The 19,676-nt window shown below is 38.6% G+C and overlaps 1 protein-coding gene across 1 annotated transcript; it reads right to left on the bottom strand.

Annotated features, from left to right (window-relative positions):
• Positions 1 to 564: 564 nt before the first annotated feature.
• LOC107302650 (protocadherin Fat 1) lies at positions 565 to 19,468 on the bottom strand. Its single transcript, XM_015831772.1, has 3 exons — positions 19,283 to 19,468; positions 4,539 to 7,831; positions 565 to 593 (listed from the first exon to the last, which is right to left on the bottom strand). The coding sequence occupies exons 2-3, from the start codon at positions 7,810 to 7,812 to the stop codon at positions 565 to 567; spliced, it is 3,303 nt and encodes a 1,100-aa protein (XP_015687258.1). The 5' UTR covers positions 7,813 to 7,831; positions 19,283 to 19,468.
• Between the last annotated feature and the right edge of the window lie 208 nt (positions 19,469 to 19,676).

The following is a 19,676-nucleotide window of genomic DNA, read 5'->3' as shown; positions in this document are numbered from 1 at the left end:
GGAGTTGGATACTCCTGCCTTATATATTACGATATTCATCATAACATATAAAAAGCAGAACTGTACCACTCACTACATACGATTAATCTCTTCCTAAATAGAAAATAATTTATGATTAAATAAGAGAAAAACCATACATATTGCCAGTTCTACCCTGTATTTCTTATCTTAATTTTAGTACAATTTCCAGTGTGATTGTTGTATCAGCAACTATATAACTAGACACATTTTTTTAATTTTTGATAAATGATTTTCCTGCACTATTTCATTACTTGTTGAGTACTTTCCTAAGACAGATCTGGAAAATTCAATCCATCTTCATGGGTACTTTAACACTTGAAATTATCTAGGCAATCTTAAACTCAGGAGAAACTGTTTCACACCTACTCTTAGTTCTCCTAAAACTAGTCTGTTTTCATCGGACAAAGATATGACCTAGTCAATAAGGGGTCACTGCTAAACAATACTCATTTTCAACAAAGAAAAACCCCCCAGAAAATCCAATGTTTTTATAGTCAGTGCCCTTATTAACCAGGCTCCAGGACAGTTTATCTAACTAGATATTTAAAGACTATCTTCATTCTCAGCACATTCTATAATACAGCAGAAGAATAGTAAACTTACATGTAAAAACTCCCACAGTAATAAAGGTTTTCATTAGTATGGGCTATTTTTTTCTATGACAGTCAACTATTTCTGGTTATGCTTTTAAATATATTTTCAGATGATACACTAAAAGGCTGCTAAATATTATACCTTCTATCCAGTAAAACATTCTAAGCTAGTAACTATAAATTGTTGAGTTTTTGTCAGCATAAATAGCTTAATTAAAGGCTTAAACAGGTTCTGCTACTTTTTACAAATAATAACCAGATGCTTTTATCTTGCACACAAATACAGAACTTGAATTTCACAGGTAATATATATTTTGCAGTCATATCAGAATGTTAATATATGGAATTTATCTTATCTGACCATGTAGTTCAGGTTCTATATAAAAATATAACAAACATGGCTAATTACAACAAATCCTACACATATTTATATAGAGATGTGGACAGGATTTGTTATACTTTTCTAAAAAATACATTTTTTTCTTGTAATAATTTTTTTTCTTTTTCAAAATATTTTTTAATTTTTTTTAAACTATAAAGTTTTATAAACCAAGTGTGTCTCACGGGAATTTTATTTTTCTTATTCCAAAGTGCCCTGCACACAAAGTTATTATAAGCTTTTAAATTCTCTGCTCTTCACCCCTCTCACCTTCCACCAACCCACCGCCACAAATGAGAAAATTTTGTTGAGAAAAAGTACATATACTTTGTAAAAGGAACAAGGTTGTCATTCAAGAAATCAGTATATATCATTGCAATATTTAAATCACACTTTTCCAGATCAGGAATGGAAAACCTCTCTCTCTTTCTCTCTCTCTTTTTTTCCTCTTACACACACAGACACACATACACATACCTTGTGACCACTGAAAACCATTTCCATTATATTTTGGAAAGCAACCCACATTATTTCTGTATTTTTATAATGGAAAATAAAACAAACAGTATAGTGTAAGGCCTAAAATACTATAAAACAGTCATTTGTGCAAAGTAGCTCTCTCTATTTTGCTTCCTAGCTCTCTTCCATTAAGTTAAATTTCCAGCTACCAAAATGATGCCAGCCTACTTCTGGTCATCACCACGAACTACAAGAGTACATAGCATACAGAGGATTTTGAGCACTAGAACAATTATAGACATTATAATTCTCTCCTAGTGTTACTCTTCCGGCACTAATTGTCTCTATTGCTCACTTTATAGACCCACATCTTAATAAATGGGGCCACAATCATTAAGAAAGGTTCTGTATCTATCAGGAAATTGTTTATTTTTTATTTATATCCGCATTTATTATTTTTTATCAATAACTCAAGGCAGCAAACACAACTAATAGACTGCCCCTCTCCCCAATATTTTCCTCACAACAGCGACCCATGAAGTGAGTTCGGCTGAGAGAATGACTGGCCCAAAGTCATCCAGATGACTTTCATTGCCTAAAGCGGCACTAGAACTCATGCTCTCCTAGTTTCTAACCTGCTGCCTTAACCACTACAAAAAACTGGTCTATTTCTGTTTTATAGGTACAAAGCCTTACGACATATTATGGGATCAAAAAACTGTCTCCCATTTTCCTTTTCTTGCTATCCTGACTAGAAAAAAAAAATCTTAGGTTACACAAGAAACCAACATTACCTGTGTTCCAAAAACAAAAAAATTATATTAAATATATAAATTTATATATCAGACATGCTAAAATAATATCCCAGATAAAAACATTGTAAATTGTATCACGTTCACTTTGGAATATGTCTTTACCATGTGATTTCTAATCTATGTTGAAAATGTACTGGAAATTATGAAACAGATATTTTTTCTATATCTACCTACCAAGCATTCTGAATGAAACAGTAATAATCACCAGATTATGTTCATTTTTTTAAAGTGTGCTTTTTTTGAAAGAAAACAAAATATTTCAAAAATTCCATTTTTCTTGTTAAACAAAAAGCAGTTTGTGTGGTGCAAAATGTGTGAAGCAAAATGTCATGCTGCTTTCCTTGACCATCTTTCAGTACACAATCCTAATACTTTTTTGAGAACCTGCTATAGCAGTGATGGCAAACTTTTAGAGACCAAGTGCCCAAACTGCAACCTAAAACCCACTTATGCATCGTTGGGTGCTGGGTGGGTGTGGCCCATTGGCTGGGTGTGGCCAATTGGGTAGGTGTGGCCCATTGGCTGGGCACGGCTGCGTTGGTAATGGCAGACTGGGTGGGACTAAAAAGTTCAATCAATTCCAACTTTGCAAGATTTTTTTCCCACGAGAAGTTGAAATTGACTGATTGATTGAACCCTTTTTTTTTGCACACGGCGGTGGAGGCCTAAAGCGGAAAGGTTTTATAAAACCCAGCTGAAGGCCTAGGACTGGGGCGATGGCACGAGTGCCCACAAAGAGGGCTCTGAGTGCCACCTCTGGCACCCGTGCCATAGGTTCACCACCACTGTGCTATAGGTATCTAATCCATAACCAATTTGCACAAGATTCGAGTGCAAAGTCATGCAAGAATTCCAGAGATTTCTAATGTGCAATAAACAAAATATTAGCCTATTAAGTCCCCAATTTGTTTCTCATTTCATATTACTTATAAACTAGTGAAATAGGACAAATGAAAGCAAGCCAAGTGTCTCCAAAAGAAAGCAACATGGTAACCTTGCATGCATACTGCTTCACAAGAGAGCAGGACAGTTAATCAGCACAAGCCAGCAAGGACATTTGTTCAATAGTTACAAAGGTCAAGCAGAAAAGTTCTTCACTGTTCTCATTCAGAAGAGGAAAGAAAGGAATAAAATTCTTGTATCAGGAACAAATGAGAGATTAGAAACAACAGTAACAACAAAAGTAGATTAGATCATATTTGCATGGTAAGCAGATAGTATCCCTATGTCCTTAACAGTGGGAGAAAGCAGAAACTGCAAGGAAAGGGTTGAATAGTAAAATAGGCCTAAGTTACAAAGACAGCAGAAAAATGTGCCCAGATATTCTCCATCTTACAACTCATTATGCAGGTCTAACTGAAGTTTATGTGTCTCTTCTTGTTCTTTTTAAGGGAAAGCAAGAAAGACAAATATGGATATATTTCTATCCTGTAATCTGTCTAAATAGTTTTATTTAATACTCTAATAACAATATTAGATATTCAACCATTGTCTTAGGAAATATCTGAATGAGATGCAAATTAATTAATGACAACTGGGTTTTTTTTCCGTTACATTCTAAAAAATTATATTTAAGACAATTCACATGCAAAGATATTATGCAATCAGTTCAGAGTTATAATACTGGCCTGACAATAAATAAAGAGTACTTCATTATTTCATAAGCACAATTTAATGTTCACATCTGTAAATCTCTAAGGAGACTTGATAAAAACAACTTTGTTGACATTTCATGTCTATACACATAATAACTGGTCTGGCAAATAAATATTCTCTGTATTTATGTTTTTTTCATTAATGAGAATAAAAGAATACCAAGCCTTTAAATTATAATGAACATATTAGATTTCTTAGAACTCTGAATGGATCATTAATAATTTGGTTCTCAATGACTTTGGGCAGCTCACACAAGTCAAAGAAATTACAACAAAATCAATCAATTAAAAAAATTGTCAATAATCATATGTTATTTATATAAATAAAAATAAGTATGAATAAATCATGAAAGAAAAATATGGAGAACATGATGAAGTGGTTATACTTTTCAATCTCTTCATTACACGTTTCCAGTCATTTTTAGGAAAAATTAAAGGCAGTATAAATTGTGCTATTTCATTATTTCTATATTTGAATCTCCTATGGATAGATAATTGGGCTTTATGCTTTAGTTTTTGCAAATTAGTCAAATTCTTAACAAAATAATAAATACAAACTTAGAATGACTTCTTGTGAGTCTTTTCAAAACATTTAGAACAGAAAGTAATTTCTTACCTTTTTCTTCATCTATTCTGAAGATTCCAACACCAGATCCATTCCTTATTGAGTATCTGATTTCACCATCTCTTCCTGTATCCTCATCATAAGCAGATACAGTCATTACTGAAGTACCAACGGGAACATCTTCACTTACAAAACTTTTATCCACAAAATTAGGAAAACGTGGTGGGTGCAGATTTTCATTTACGTCAACTATTTCAATTTCAACGTAACAGGTAGAAGACAATGAAGTGGGTTTTCCCTTATCTTTAGCCCGCACTGTTAGATTATAAACTTGTTTCCTCTCAAAATCCAGTCCTTGCACAATACGGATTGCTCCACTGAGTTTATCTACATCGAAACTTCCATTTCCACCATCCAAAAGGCTGTACCTTACTTGGCTTGCTTGACCTAAGTCGGGATCATAAGTTTCTAGCCACATGACAATAGTTCCTTCAGGAAGATCTTCTCGGATTTTCACTCGATAATTTGCAGGAACAAATTTTGGAGGATTGTCATTAACATCTTCCAAAAATACTTTTAATAGAACTGTTGAAGACAACTGTGGTGACTCTTTAGCTTGGTCCTTAGCTTCTATTTTTAAGAAATACACTGCTTGAAGTTCACGATCTAAAAGTCCTGAAACTTTTACAATTCCAGTGACACTGTCAATAGAAAACTCATTTGTATCTGTAAGAAGTGCGTATCTTACTTCACCATTGGTGCCTAAGTCTTTATCTATGGCTTCTATCTGTATTATATTTGTATTCAGTTCTTTGTTTTCACTTACATCAACAAAATAACTATCCTGTAAAAATTCTGGAGGATTGTCATTGGCATCAAGAACTCTGATATTTAAAAGACGCCAGCTGGACTTTTGTGGTATGCCAAGATCATAAACGGTAATGTTCAAAGTGTATTTATCTCTTACTTCTCTGTCAAGAGGAGACAAGATGGTTAGCATTCCTGTTTCCATTCCAACGATAAAACTGCTGTCATTATTACCTCCAGAAATAGAATAGACTAACTTCCCATTGAAACCAGTGTCAAGATCAGTTGCATTCAAAAACATGATGGTAGAATCTACAGGCTGATCTTCTTTTACTTCAATGCTCCTGGGAAGGCCACTTTCAAACTGAGGTGCATGCAAGTTCATTGTATGTGTATCAAAAAAAGTATCCTCTACTTCAACACGACCATGAAGCTTATTTGCTTGCAAGAGTTTTTCTGCCAACATTTTGGCCACACCAGTCTCTTCACATTGTAAGCTCACTGGTTTGCGGCTGGTAACTACAGTGATGTTAATAAACAAGGGGGCTGCAAAATTTTCTCCATCTGTAGCAGTTATTTTCAAACTATGAAAAGATGTTCTTGAACTTAAGCCATCGCCTAGTGATTGTTTCAGGAAAAGAACCCCAGAATTTGGATTCAAACTAAATAAATCTAATTCATTTCCAGATTCTATTTGGTACTGTACTAACTGGAGCTCATCAGCATCAATAGCGGACACAGTAGTTATTTGCTCTCCCACACCAAGTTCCCTGGGAATTGTTCCCTCACAGTTTATTTTCTCAAAGAGAGGAGTATTATCATTCAAATTATTTAAAACTATTGTAACAGGGACTTCAACCTCTCTGCGATAGGGGGTGCCCCAGTCTGATGCTCTAATTCTTAATTTATAAATTCTTGGCATCAATTCATAATCCATAGTTTCAGAGGTGGTAACCACACCAGTGAAGTGGTTTATCTCAAAAGGAACAGGGTTTATATTTGCAATGCTATATGTGACATAGCCATTTTCACCTTCATCAGGATCGTTTGCACTCACACTCATAACACTTGTCCCTATAGGGACATTCTCATTAAAAGAAGATTTATATGATGTCTTAGTAAATTCTGGAGGATGAGTATTCACATTTATAACCTTAATGAATACTTTTGTAGATGCTTTTTTATTGCTTGTCATTATGTCAAATTCAAAATGAGGTGCATGTTGAGCTTTTATGGCATCTATAGTAGTAATAAGGCCAGTGTGAGGATTCAAACCGAACTGAGCTTTGCTTGGTGCATTTGCAAACAAATATTTTATGTAGGGAGAAGTAGGCAATGCTTTTACCATAACCACAGGTGTGTTCGGTGGAGCAAATTCACTTATTTCAGCTCTATAAACTACTCTTTCAAACTGGGCTTCTCCAGACCTAAACTGGGGAGAAGGCAGATGAATTGCTTTCACAGAGGAAAACTTTGGAGGGTTTCCTTTATCTTTAGCCTGCAGTGTAAGATTAAAACCAAAGGGTTGGCTCTCCCAATCAACACTGCCAATTGCTTTGATTTTATATTCTTTTCCTCCTGGGACGGTTCTCACAGCTTTGAACTGCTGAAGTGGGTCACCTGCTACAATACTTAGAGATGCTACCTCTCCATTTAAACCATAATCTTTGTCCTCCACAGTTATAATTGCATATGCTGGATCCTTATCCAGCTCTGAAGGAGCCAAAGCAAGGGCTGTTATGACTGGTGCATGTTCGTTAGCTTGTTCTATATGAACTGTCAATTTCGCCATGCTACTAATCCCACTGCTACCGTACAATTTCATACCACGATCCACGGCAAGAATTTCCAACTCATAAACTTTTATTTCTGAATAGTCAAGTCTGCCAGTCAGAATGACCACCCCACTTGTTGGATGAATTGCAAACATGTCTGTCCTCTCCTTAAAACTGTAATAAAACTCTCCATTGGTTCCAATATCTGCATCGGTTGCACTGACTTTGGCAATACTGGTCCTTATTGCTGTATTTTCTGATAATGAAACACTGTAAGAAGTTGGAGAAAATAAAGGCCTTAAGTCATTTGTATCCAATACTTGCACTCTGACATTTGTGAGAGCTTCTGCATTTGTATTTTTCTCTATTGCTTTTACAGTTAATATATAGTGGTCTTTTACTTCTCTGTTAAGTATAGCAGTATTCCCTCCCTTGGTCCGAATTCGTAAGAAGCAAAAATCCCCCAAAACGTATTCTTCAGCTTTAAACAAGTTCTCACTATCCCCAGAAATAATTTTGTATTTTATATCCCACAGGGAGCTAGTAATGTAAATGCCCATTTTTATTGGATGCCCAACATAAGTCTTAGCTGCAGAGTTTTCATATACTGTTGCATTGTAATGAACTTGTGTGAATTGCATTGGCAGTGCATGATATTGTGTCAGGGTTCCTTCACATTGTTCAAATTCCTGCACAAGCAGCAGTAGAGACAACAACAGCAACATGGTCAAATGGCTCTTCATAGAAGCAATCACCAAAAATCTGAAAAAAAAACCACAAGAATAGAAATCAATGTCTTTGAACATGTTCCTTTAAAATAACTATTCTGTGATTAAAATCATTTGGAATTTTCTTATAAAGTCTACATTAAAACCTAACATTTTTTCAATTAAGTGGTCATACCAAAAGATTAAAATAATGAAATAGAAAAGATTTTCCATATTAGTGATACCCAAGAGTCCCTTGGTTTGGGCTAGCTTTGGAGATCCACAAAGCCTCAAGCCTCTACCAGTCTTAAGGGCCAGGTTCTTGTCCTTAGCTTGCATTTAAAAATGGGTACAAATCAGAATACAGGATAACATTCATAAGCATTAATCTTACATCACTGAATTTCAAGATCCTTCATATAAATTCAAGGGCCTATTTGAAATTGACGAGTTACTCAAGAATAATTATAATTTTTTTCTTCTGCATCATTTCATAGCCATTTCCTATCAACTTTATTTCTTCCCCGAAAGAAGAAAAAGACAAAATTCTCATGAGTAGGATGTCAGTTTCTTGTACTTTAAGGGGCACTCAGATATGCACCAGAGTCCTTTCTTTCACTATGCAATCTGCCCTCAGATTCCCTCATTTTCCAAACTGACATTAAATCTCTAGGGAAGATATGAGAAATGTTCCCAGGGATTTTTTTTCATTGTTGGGAAATGAAGTTTGACAAAAACATAACTGGGAGAGAAGACGGACACTAGCATTCTGTGACAGTGCCCAGTAATAAATTCTAAAGCATTCTGAGAGTAAGACATAAACAACAAATGCCTCTTTTATTAATAAAACTTTCAGGAATTTGGAAGAGAGTTTTCAATCTGGCATTCATAGAGATAATTCACACTGTCTTGAGCTTCTAATACATAAGAGACTAATAAAGCTGTGAAATTGATTTCTTCAGAAGAGGAAGACTATGGTTTCCTCACTATAATGAATTTCTAAAATGACCATGTTGTTTGTGTCATCAATACCAACATATATGCCTAATATATACTTTTTCATATTTTATTGATGAGAATGAATGATGCTACACTCAAGCAATGCAGGTTTGTAAGCACTCAAGCAATGTCTCATTTAAGAGACAAAACACAAATGTTAAAATAAATGTCTTGTTCTTGACCCTAATCTTGGTATTAACTAATATATAAAGGACTGAACCTTACCCCAAACTGCAGTTAACAAAACCAAACATTTTATGTTTGCTGAAGCTCAGACAGAGAACTTACTTTTCATTCTTTCAGGCATGAATAAAATAGGCATTAATAGAAGGACAGGAAAATAATCTCCACTGCATTCCTAGCCATAACAGCTTTAAGTAAAGATTAGTTTTTAATTAGACTACCATCCCAAGAAGAAATTCTATCCTTTAAGAATACTGTAAAAACAATTAGAGTTTTACACAGTGACTCTGTTCTATGAACAAATGCAATTTCTGCTCTATTCAACTTAGATAGTTCAAATATTTTTAATAATGCTTTTAGAATGCAGGTGGTTTGTGCCTTAAACTCTACTTTTTTCCAATATACTACTTTTTGTTGCATACTCTCAGGTAATACATGATACAAAAAGAACCTGGAGTTTCTGAAATTGCATGTACTCTCAAGTACGGTCAGATCTTAAGATTTGCTTTGCATCACCTGGAAAAAGGATAACAGATAATGAGTTCTCACCTTTGGTCCACAGAATATATGATAACCCATATGTGATTTCAGGCAACACTGTTTTGCAACCAAAGCCTGATGGAGCAATCTCAAAAATTGCAAACAGTTTTCTAAACCATAAACAATTCCTTCAATTATCTCTAACTGCACAATATGACATGCTGTCCCACAAAATGAATAAGAGGCACTATATTTGCAATTTTTCACAAGTATAGATATTATTTTATGACCTAAAATCTCCTAGCACATCCCCTAGTACTTTAAAAACCCAGCTAATTCAATTTTGAAAATTTCTATTTATTAACAAATGGCGAGCAATCCAACATGCTGCAAAACAAAGCATCAGCTTTAAGCTTAGGTTTTACTTCTACCAAAGGGCCATAATAAAAGACCAACATTTGACACTTTCCTTTTGTTAACAAATGATTAGCCACTAAATCCATTTGGTGAGCTGAATAGCATTACAGTGATCACTTGAAATGATACTTGGTCTGGAACCAGAAAAAAGGCTGTCCAATCTCATTTCTCCTAGGCATATATATAAATTTGTTCACTTTCTCTGAGATCTTCATAAAAAATGTTCTCATGTTTAACAACATATAGGTAAACATTTGTATGCAAAATTCGATTGTAGATAATCTAACATATTAATTATTTAAAGAGCTATGGCTAAAAGATAACAGAGCTAAAAACAACCTTAACCACCATTAATCATTAAAAGAATCAGGAGCTAATCAACTGGAGAGGAACAAAGCTTATCAACCACGACTGGGATCAGCAACTCTATTGCTTCCACTGCTAAGTGAGACATCAGGTGACTGCAACATGCAGTTCTGGTTCCACATTCTCCATTAAGTCTGCTTGTCAGAAGCAAGTTTGTGAAACTCACAAATGGTGATCACATGGCCATGGAATGCTGCTATGGTCGTAAATGCATGCCTATTGCAAAGCACCCAAATGGTGATGTAGCCCAAGAAGACAGGACTGGTCACAAAGCTGTTTTTCCCCCTCTATTTACCCTCCATAATTTCAAATGGTTACTAAACAAGGTAAGTGAGGACTACATGTATACTGAGAAGTGTTTTCCCAATAGTTTTTCCCTTCTGCCCAGTTACCAAACTACCAAAATGTTTCCGTACATTCTAGTTCTGAACGCTGAATGCTTTTACTTTATGGATGTGTTCTTCATTGGGAATAATTAAGAGTGGATGTCAATATGATTTGTCCATTGAGGAACATCTTGAAGGCTAAATGCCTATTTAAGTTTTTACTTATTTATTTTAGCAACTAAGTAACTACATAAATTTCTGTATTAATGTTAGCTACAACACAATACCATATAACAGCAAAATCTGCAATGAATAAACGGAGCGTTTTATGCAAAAATATCTGTAGGAGAAGAGCAGGCAGAGCTGAGAGGAAGAGTTAAGCATGTCATAACTTAGAATAGTTATGTTGCCACAAATGATACAAGTCTTGAATTGACTATATTAATGTCATGTGAAAAGAATCAGGATTATACATTAAATTGCAATTCAAAAGGTTTATTACTCAAGTTATACACAAGAATCTAGTCAAATTAAGTTCAATATTAAATTGGCACCAGATGAGGGTTAACAGAATTCAAGAGGGGTTGTACATGAACTATTTGTGACAATGTAACCATTCTAAGCTGATGGATGCTTAACTCCATCCCCCAGCTCTGCCTGCTCTTCTCCTACAATATCATCTACAAAACAATATAAATATTCAACAAATCAAAAACCTGTTTTGCACAAACTGCATGATCTTGAGCAATGCTAAAGACCTACACACACTTTTTCTATGCACAGCCAAGGGTTTACATTCATTTTACATGAAACTTGACTAGATGGCAACACTCAAAGCAGAGAGAATGTAGCTTTAAGCAAATTCTAGTTATTGAAATAAATCAGAAAAACAAAGATCCATTCATATACCTTTCCTAGGTTTTTGCTGAATGAATAAATTCTGGCAATACTTAAACTAAACAGGTTAAAATGTTTAGTTCAAAAATATTACTAGATTAAACCTTTTAATGAAATTTTAAACATAGTATGAAAAGTTGCTTGCTTAAGTTAACTGGCAACTGAATACTTAATTTTTTCTATTGCAGAGCTAATACTTGGTACTCTTTTAAAAAAATTAAGGCTCAAGTTTAAAATCATTTTTCTCTTTGTCTTTAAAAGCAAAGGTCATTGCAACAAGGGTTATTCCTTAAAAATGAGAAAATATTTATTAATTAAATTTATATGTTGCTCATCTCACCCTGCAAAGTGACATTGGGCAGCTCACAATTAAAATCATAAAAATATCAAAACATTAAATATAGATACATGAAAGCAAGATTGATAAGGTGGCTGCATCTCTTCTGTAAGTCTACCAGTTTCCTTCAACATAGAGCTTCCTCAGGCCAACTGGAAAGCCAGGTTTTAATGTGCTATTCTGGAAAGCTAAAAGGGTCGGGACAGACCTCGCCTCAGGTAGCAAAATATTCAAAAGACCACAGCAGAAAAGACTCTCCTGCTAGTCAAAACTCTTTACCAGTGGGGCACACAGAGTACCCTTGGACCAGATCAAGTAAGATAAGCCAAGGCAGTTCCTCAGATAACCTGGTCCCATACTACAAAATACTCTATGCAAAATATACAATAATACAAAATAAAATTTAAAAATACAATAGAAGAGTATTGCTGGTCATAGTAGAGAATAGGTACAGATTGAAAAAGCATTTTTAAAAGAAATTCTTAATCCAAAATCCTCTGAAACAAACTTTTTGCCATATAATGGTTGCCCCTTAATCACTACAATAATCTTTCCTTGGTTTCATTGTGGAAAGAATTGTTAGACAGTATTAGTCTGTATATTTCATGCAGGCACAACTGCATATTTAGCCCTCAGTTACCAATAGCCAAATCATTATGTTGGATAGTATCTGCTTAATTCTAAAATTTCTCAGTTCTTTTATCTTTAGTTTATCAGATTACTATTCATGACTATATGAAAATAAGTCATTTGCTTATCAAATCTACACATCATAGTAAACTATAATACAGGTTGTTTAGTATGTTATGCAAGTCCAACTAATGCAGTGTTTCTCAACCTTGACAATTTTAAGGCATGTGGACTTCAACTCCCAGCAATGTTGGCTGTGGAATTCTGGGAGTTGAAATCCACATGCCTTAAAATTGTCAAGGTTGAGAAACACTGAACTAATGCATACTGAAACATTGACTTTTGTCTTAGAATCAGACAATGTATCAGACAATTCACTTGCGTTTTATTGAATAACTACAATTACACAAACTACAATTTGGATCTGGTCGCCATGTTCAATGGACCTTTTCTTTGGTTTTGCTTTCTTCAACCTGCTATCTACTATGCTATCACCCTCATTCATAACAACCAATAACAGGATTAGTAATATAACTAATTAGAAGAAATAAGATTGGTACCTAAGAGAAACACATTTATGATCGCATCCTATTAACAACCAGTATAAGTTAGGTTAATATACAATACTTTACTGTTTTTGAGGCAGGCAAATCTTAGTGTCTTACTAGCTGAGAATTCTCCTGTCTAGCATATGAAAAAAAAATCATTCTAAAATAACAACATAAATGATACAATATGTCACTTACAAAAAATACAAAACAGAATTGAAAAATAAATAAAAAGTAGACTCATATTCAGGATCAACAAGTAATAAACTAAAATGGGATTGACTTTGAAAATGGGAAGATGACTTGTATTTTGTTGCAATCTTCTCAGATTGTTAAGGTCATCATACAAAACACACAAATTGAAGAAAGTAAACTATCCAATTTTCAAGACCTTCCTTTCTGAATATTCTAAGTTATATCCTTTCAAAGAATGTGAAGGTCAAACTGTGGTGGACTCTGTCAACAAGCCAGAAAAGAAACAGAAAGATCAAGGATGAAGTCTCCCCAAAGTTAAGCACTCTGAAGGCCTACTGAAATCCTAGAGGAATTTGCCAAGGCAATGTTATTCCATAAAAACTTTTTAAAATTAATGTAAGATTGTGATATGTGAACAAACACTAGGCTATGCACTGAACTGGATCCAAATAGGAAAAACATTTAGAAGTTGGTGGGGTGCATAGACTGCATCTACTGGTAACTTCCTTAAAGAATTACATTCCTTCCTAGACTCATACAGTAAGACACACTGGATTAAGGGAAATCAATTTAGTATGCATGTCCAATCAGTCTCCAAATCACTTTCTCCTTTTAAAATTCAGATTGCTGCATATCCTAGTATATCTATTTAGGCATGTTTGCATATATGGCAGATGTAATATAGAACCTGTTACTGTTTAACTAAACAGAAATTACTTTTGAATAGATATGGATAGGATTTAAGCAAGCTTAAGTGTTGCTTGAAATAAGTGGGACTTTGCTATGAATGGATTATATTCAATTATAGACTATGTCCTAAATATTATATTCCTTTAAGATAGACAGGGAGATGGCAAGGATAAACTACTTCTGGATTCCTGCCATGATATAGATATTTCCATGAAGTCACCAAGAGTCAAATTTGATTTAAAGGAGACTATATTTAATGAAGTGCTTACACTTGGACCAAGGAGAGCCAAGTTTAACCAACTCAGCATGAGTCTACCATCATCTCTCAAACCAATTTATCTCATAGATTTACTGCATGTGGTGGGACAAAATAAGAAATCCTCATGTATGCCATCTCAAGCTTTCAAGAGAAAAAGTGGAATATAATTGCAATAAACAAATCTTGGCATTTAAAATGCTTATTTCAGATTATAAAGTTTATAATCTTCCACTACATGATGCCAAGAATTCTGCATGCCTTCCTTTTGAGACATATTAATCACCCTTTGCTCTTCAAAACAAACTCTGGCAAGCATAACAAGAGAAATCACAGCCTCAATCCATAGTTAACAGCTCCTTCCTTTCCAAGCCCACTAATAAGAAAAGATAATTACTGCCTACTTCCTTCAATTTTTCTCCAGCACTTTAGTTAGGTCACAACAACTGGATTCTGATCCAATTAGGAAAGACAGGCCGACCTTGATAAAAAATAATGAACTTAGACCAAGGGAAAAATAATAAAAGACTAGCAGGGATTTTAGAAGTGGATAAAACTTAAAGCACTCTGAAATCAAGTACAGGAATTGTGTTGGGAAGGAGAGACAGAGTAGAAAATATCTTAAAAGGCTTTGTGTCTCACTTTAAGAACTACCTCTCTTAAAAGATTTGATTTAGCAACTACTCTTGAAAGAAAAGGGAGTTCTCCCCCCCCCCCCCGCCCCGGTTCTAAGTCTCTTTCATTCCCAACGTGGCTCGCCCTGCCCTACTCAGCTAATGGTAGCAGCAGGACAAAAGCTCCCGGGCAGACTGCAGCCCCTCGTGTCTCACTTGCTATTCTACTCACGTCCTGACACCCCCCTCCGGAAAAGGGGGGCTCTCTGCCACCCATCCAAATGCAAATGGGGCGGCCGGGCAGAAAAACTCCTAACTTTGCAGAAAGCACTAACTTTCCCACCTCCCCTTGTGCGGTAGCCAAGACGCCTCTTTCTCCGTTAGCTCCTTTGCACTCCCGCTTTCCTGGCTGCTTCTGCTCCTCTACAAGCCCCCTCCTCGTGCGGGAAAGACCCCGCTGGGAAGGCACCGCGGGCATGCCGATCCCGAACTTTCTTCTACTGTTTTCCGCCGGTCCAGGTCACCGCGAGTCCCATCCTGCTTCGTTTCTCACCTCTAAGGTTTCCTCCCCGCAAAAGGCGGAGGCGTCGGGGGAGATGGCTTCCACCGAGGAAAAGCGCCAGCCTGTCCTCTCGCATCGTGCTCGGTCCGGGTCCCCAGTCTCCCTTTCTTCCTCTCTCTCTCCTCACTGCCTGCAGCGGCGCCTCCTTTGCTCCTGCTGCTGCCGCGCGTCGCGTCGCGACACGCTCCGGTCCCCGGATTCCTCCGCCAAAGCAGGGGCAGCCGCCACAAACCGCGTCCGGAACTAATTTCTCTGGCATGAAAAGTTAAACCACTCTTCAGCGACTGCACGGCTCGCAACCATCTGGCTCCGGAGTGATTATAACCCTGCAGATCAAACGCGCCACTACCATTCTCCTTCTTCACCCCCCTTTCCCTTTGAGGGCAGAGCGCTTGTAGCAGAGCAACAGTTGTGATCACACGAACCGTGTGTGTGTGTGTGTGTGTTTTGAAAGGGCTTAAGGCTAAGGGGGTAAGTGTGTAGGGTCAGGGGCCTGTTTACTCAGGAGGAAGTCTCACCGGGTTCATTAGCTGCCTGCAGCAGTCTTAGTTTGACCAAATCTGTTTACTCGGAAGTAAAGCTAGGTGGAGCTTCCTTTAAAGCGAGCAAACATTTTTATTTATTTTTTAACCTGGCCGGGAGTAAGCCTTCCTGAATTCACATGCACACAGTTGATCTTTAGGATAAATCCAGCTAAATCTTTTTAAGAACCTTTAAATATATTTAATGCTCCTTTCCAACTACTTTTAAGGTAATGTTTGCCTCTAGCAGTATGTTAATGTTTTCTTTGAACCCTCGAAGATTTGGCTTTAATCCATCATTGGGTTAATGTCCTAAAGCAAGGAAATGTGAACAAGGCATCTTTTCCTCCCCCCCCCTTTTTTTTTTTGTGAGAACTAAAGCCTCAGATCTCAGAGTTTCTAGTTTCCACCCGCCCGGATTTCGGCCGAGCATGATAGTGTTCTGCTCCGAGTCCGTCTCCTAGCACTTCCATGCCTGTAATTGCTTTATACGCTGCACATTCTCTTACAAGCCCTTAAAAGGAAGACTCCGCGAACCAAAACTCGCCTCCTTTGGCACTTTAATACTCTACCGCCCCAAATCTTCAGCAACGTCGACCGCGACAGCGCAGGGCATATCAACCTGCAGTTGCGCTCACAGCTGGGGATTCGCTAACCTTTCAATCTTGCAGAACCCCAACGCACCTCAACGCCCTTCGTGCGGATTCCGCAAAGTATCATATCCCAACCAGAAATTAAAGGCAGAAAAGGGCAACTACGCCAACTTGGGAGGCCCAGGGAGTTCTAAAAACAGTCGCATATTTGAATTAAAGACAAACTCACCCGATTTAAACTAAGGAATGCACACGCGAATACCTCCTCCCCCGCAACAGTTTGGACCCCAACAACCTTCAGAACACAGCGCAAACCAACTTGCCTTCCTACTAAAGGTGATCCCCTAGGTGTTGCTATGTTTACTCATGTCTAAAGCACTGGCTGCAAGCAGGCTTATTGCTAGTTACATGTAAAACGGATGCTGCCTGAATCAGATCATCTCCCTGGATTCAGGCGCCTCCACGCGATTTGACGGTTGATCCTAAACAGAAGTACACTGCCCGAGGCTTCAATATCATTCTGACCGGCGGTCGAATTCTCTTAGTTAAGCAATACCGCTTAAATTCTTGAATTATTAATTGCAGCGCCTTCCCGAGCAACGTTAAGGTTACTGGAGCTCAACTCGGCAAAGGACCGCCCTGTCGGTAACTTTTCTGGAGTGCCCGCAGCCTCTATTGCCCAACAAAAGATTACTGTACCGTAACCACCTCCGCCCGCTTCTAAGAGGAAATAAAAGGGGGAGACGGCGTCTTACTTAGGGAATTTCAAAGCCGAGTTACTTACTTTTAAGAGTAGGAATTTCCACACACACCAGATGCATTGCTGGATTATTTTTGAGAGACTGAGCTCTGGAAGGGATTCTCCAATAGAAACTGGGAGGGGGGAGTTTCTCTTGGAGGAGGGGGAAAATGGGAGGGTTTTCATATTCCATTTCAGAGCTTTGATTTAAAATGTAACCCGATACCAGCAACCCACCTCTTAATTTCAGGAACCTTTCGGACAATTTACAGAAAGGAAAGCGACTTTTCTCCCCTACCCCATTGATAAAAGAGCCGAGGCTTCCTCTGATGAATGAATTTTTTAAAAACTGCCATGTCATGAACGGGTAGTTTGAAATCCTTTGAAGAGCTCAATAAAACCTGGAGTTCACCTGACTATCAGCAGTTTACAGACTACAGAAGGCGGAGAACAGCGCCTGCCTTCTGCAAACAGGCGTTGGCGAATGGGTGGCAGAGAAGCAGAGCCAGGCCTCAGATGCAGAACGTCTACCACAGCGACTTTAGGCTTCTACTCAGGGGTAAATCCTTTCGTGGTTAATGGGGCTTACTCCTAGAGTAAGATGCTTAGGTTTCCAGCCATAAGTCTGCCCCTACTTACCTAGAAGTACCCTCCAGTTGGCTTTGCTGTGCGATCCTACCCATCCTACTCATAAGAAAATTGATACTTGGCTCTGGTTTCCATTAGACCACTTTTGTCAGATTGAATTTCATCTCAATGCACAGAAATTGTTGGGCGCGCCCGTTTGGGCTACATCCTTGTAAACGACACACGGCCACTGTCTCCTGCAGTCGAGTCACCATCCTGCTGGTGTCTGCAGGGGAGTAATGCTTCGTAGACCTGGATGGACCTACTTCCGGGTGGGACGCTGAGTCGGTGGGAGCTGTTTCAGGTCGCTGTGATTTACAAATCACTTGAACAGCCCAGCGCGTACCGCCTCAAGCGGTCTGAGGTTCACAGGGGCAGCTTGGGTCCCTTCGTGTTGGGGGGAGCAGCAGGTGACACATACGTCGATTTTTGCGCCACGTTGGTCTTTGTTGGGGATAGAAGCGTTTTTTTAAGCAACCCGAGTGTGAATACAACAGTGCGACACGTTTAACTGAGCATCTCTCCTCCCCAGGGCTGTTTCAGAAACAGGTTACAACTAGGAGGCGGTAAAAAAAATAAAAAATCGCTGTGGGACGAGACTTAAAGAGGCATCCCCGAGGAAGAGACCGCAGCGGGTTTAGTAAGTTCCGGTTTCCAACCTTGCGACCCACCCTCCGAAATTTAATTGCCTGGAAGGAAGGAATCGCCTTTTTCCTTACTAAAACCTCCCTCAAAAAAGGAGGGGCTAAAAATAAAGCAGATTCTTCAAGGTGCGCCACGGGGGCTGAATCGCTGTGATCAATCCCTCCTCATATCTCGGCTTAGAAAGCCCGTTTCTTCTCATTCATTCTTCACACGCCCAGTGACTGACAAGAAGTCGTGAAACGAGACGCCAAAGCTCGCCCTCGAGGCTCACCACTGGAGAAAGCCGGAAGGGGCTCCAAAGGTGGGACAACAATGGACGGTTGGGGGGGGGGGAGAGGAGAGCTCATCTCTCTGCTCTCTGCTCTCTCCTCGTGGCTCCGGACACTGCTGAACTTGACTGACTGGTTACCGGCCCAGGCAGCCACAGAACAGGGGACAGGAACTCGGCTCTATCCCTTTTTGGTAGCTAGAGGGCGCTGCGCCATAATGCTTCCTCGTGGATCGCCTACTTGTTTCTCCTTCCCAAAGGCACTATTCCTAAAACAAGTTGCACTCGACCATATACGTAAAAGCTAGGAGCACCCTTTTACAACCAGGTTCCTTAAACAACGATCTGAAAGACGCAGACTGCAACTGGGATCACTGGTTCTTGCAAAAAAAAAAAAAAAAAAAGGTGGGGAATGGGTGGGGAGTTTTTGCTAGAGGTCACACAGATAGAAACTAAAGGAGGTTAAGAGAGAGGCCACGCAAAGGGCCGGTGCCCCCCGAAGTGTCCGTCCATTCGTCTATCCAACACTCCCTCTTGCTGGTGAAGCGCAACGCAGGGCTTCCGAAACGCAACTGGAAGGGCTGGGAAGGAGAGGATGAAAGGAAGGACTCACCAACCAGGCCAGCTGGGTGCAACCTCGCTTTCCTTGCTTACATCTAGAATTCCTTTTGCTTCAGTCCATCCCAACAGACCCGGGTTCAAAGGACTCGCATAAACCAAAGACCAACTTGGCTCCGTCTCTTCCAGCGCCCGAGAGATCGCCCGCTTCGCTCCATCTCCAGGTGGCTGCCTGCCGGGTTGAACCCATCCGGTTCAAAAGGAGAGGGGAAAAAAAAAAAACCCCAGCAAGTTGAGAGGGGCGGGACAAGATCCAAGTTTTTCAAGACATGTCCAGGCAAAGCGCGCGGCTGTTGAGTTTCAGAGCCGGGAGAGCGAAGGCTGCAAGCCCGGTCCCTTCCCCGCCTGCTTGGAACTCGCCGGCTGGAGCGCCGCCCACTCCCGCTTCC

Source organism: Protobothrops mucrosquamatus, unplaced genomic scaffold (assembly GCF_001527695.2).
Source record: "Protobothrops mucrosquamatus isolate PMUCROS unplaced genomic scaffold, P.Mucros_1.0 scaffold_280, whole genome shotgun sequence".
Lineage (NCBI taxonomy): Eukaryota > Metazoa > Chordata > Lepidosauria > Squamata > Viperidae > Protobothrops > Protobothrops mucrosquamatus.
The sequence above is the reverse complement of the archived record's forward strand: the minus strand, read 5'-3'. Positions and strand labels throughout refer to the sequence as shown.

Excerpts from the sequence above, each read along its gene's own strand:
- LOC107302650 (XM_015831772.1), bottom strand. The coding sequence starts at position 7,812 with ATGAAGAGCCATTTGACCATGTTGCTGTTGTTGTCTCTACTGCTGCTT. Across the intron at positions 594-4,538 it reads CAGAATAGATGAAGAAAAAG|AATGTGCTGAGAATGAAGAT; the intron begins GTAAGAAATTAC and ends GCTGTATTATAG.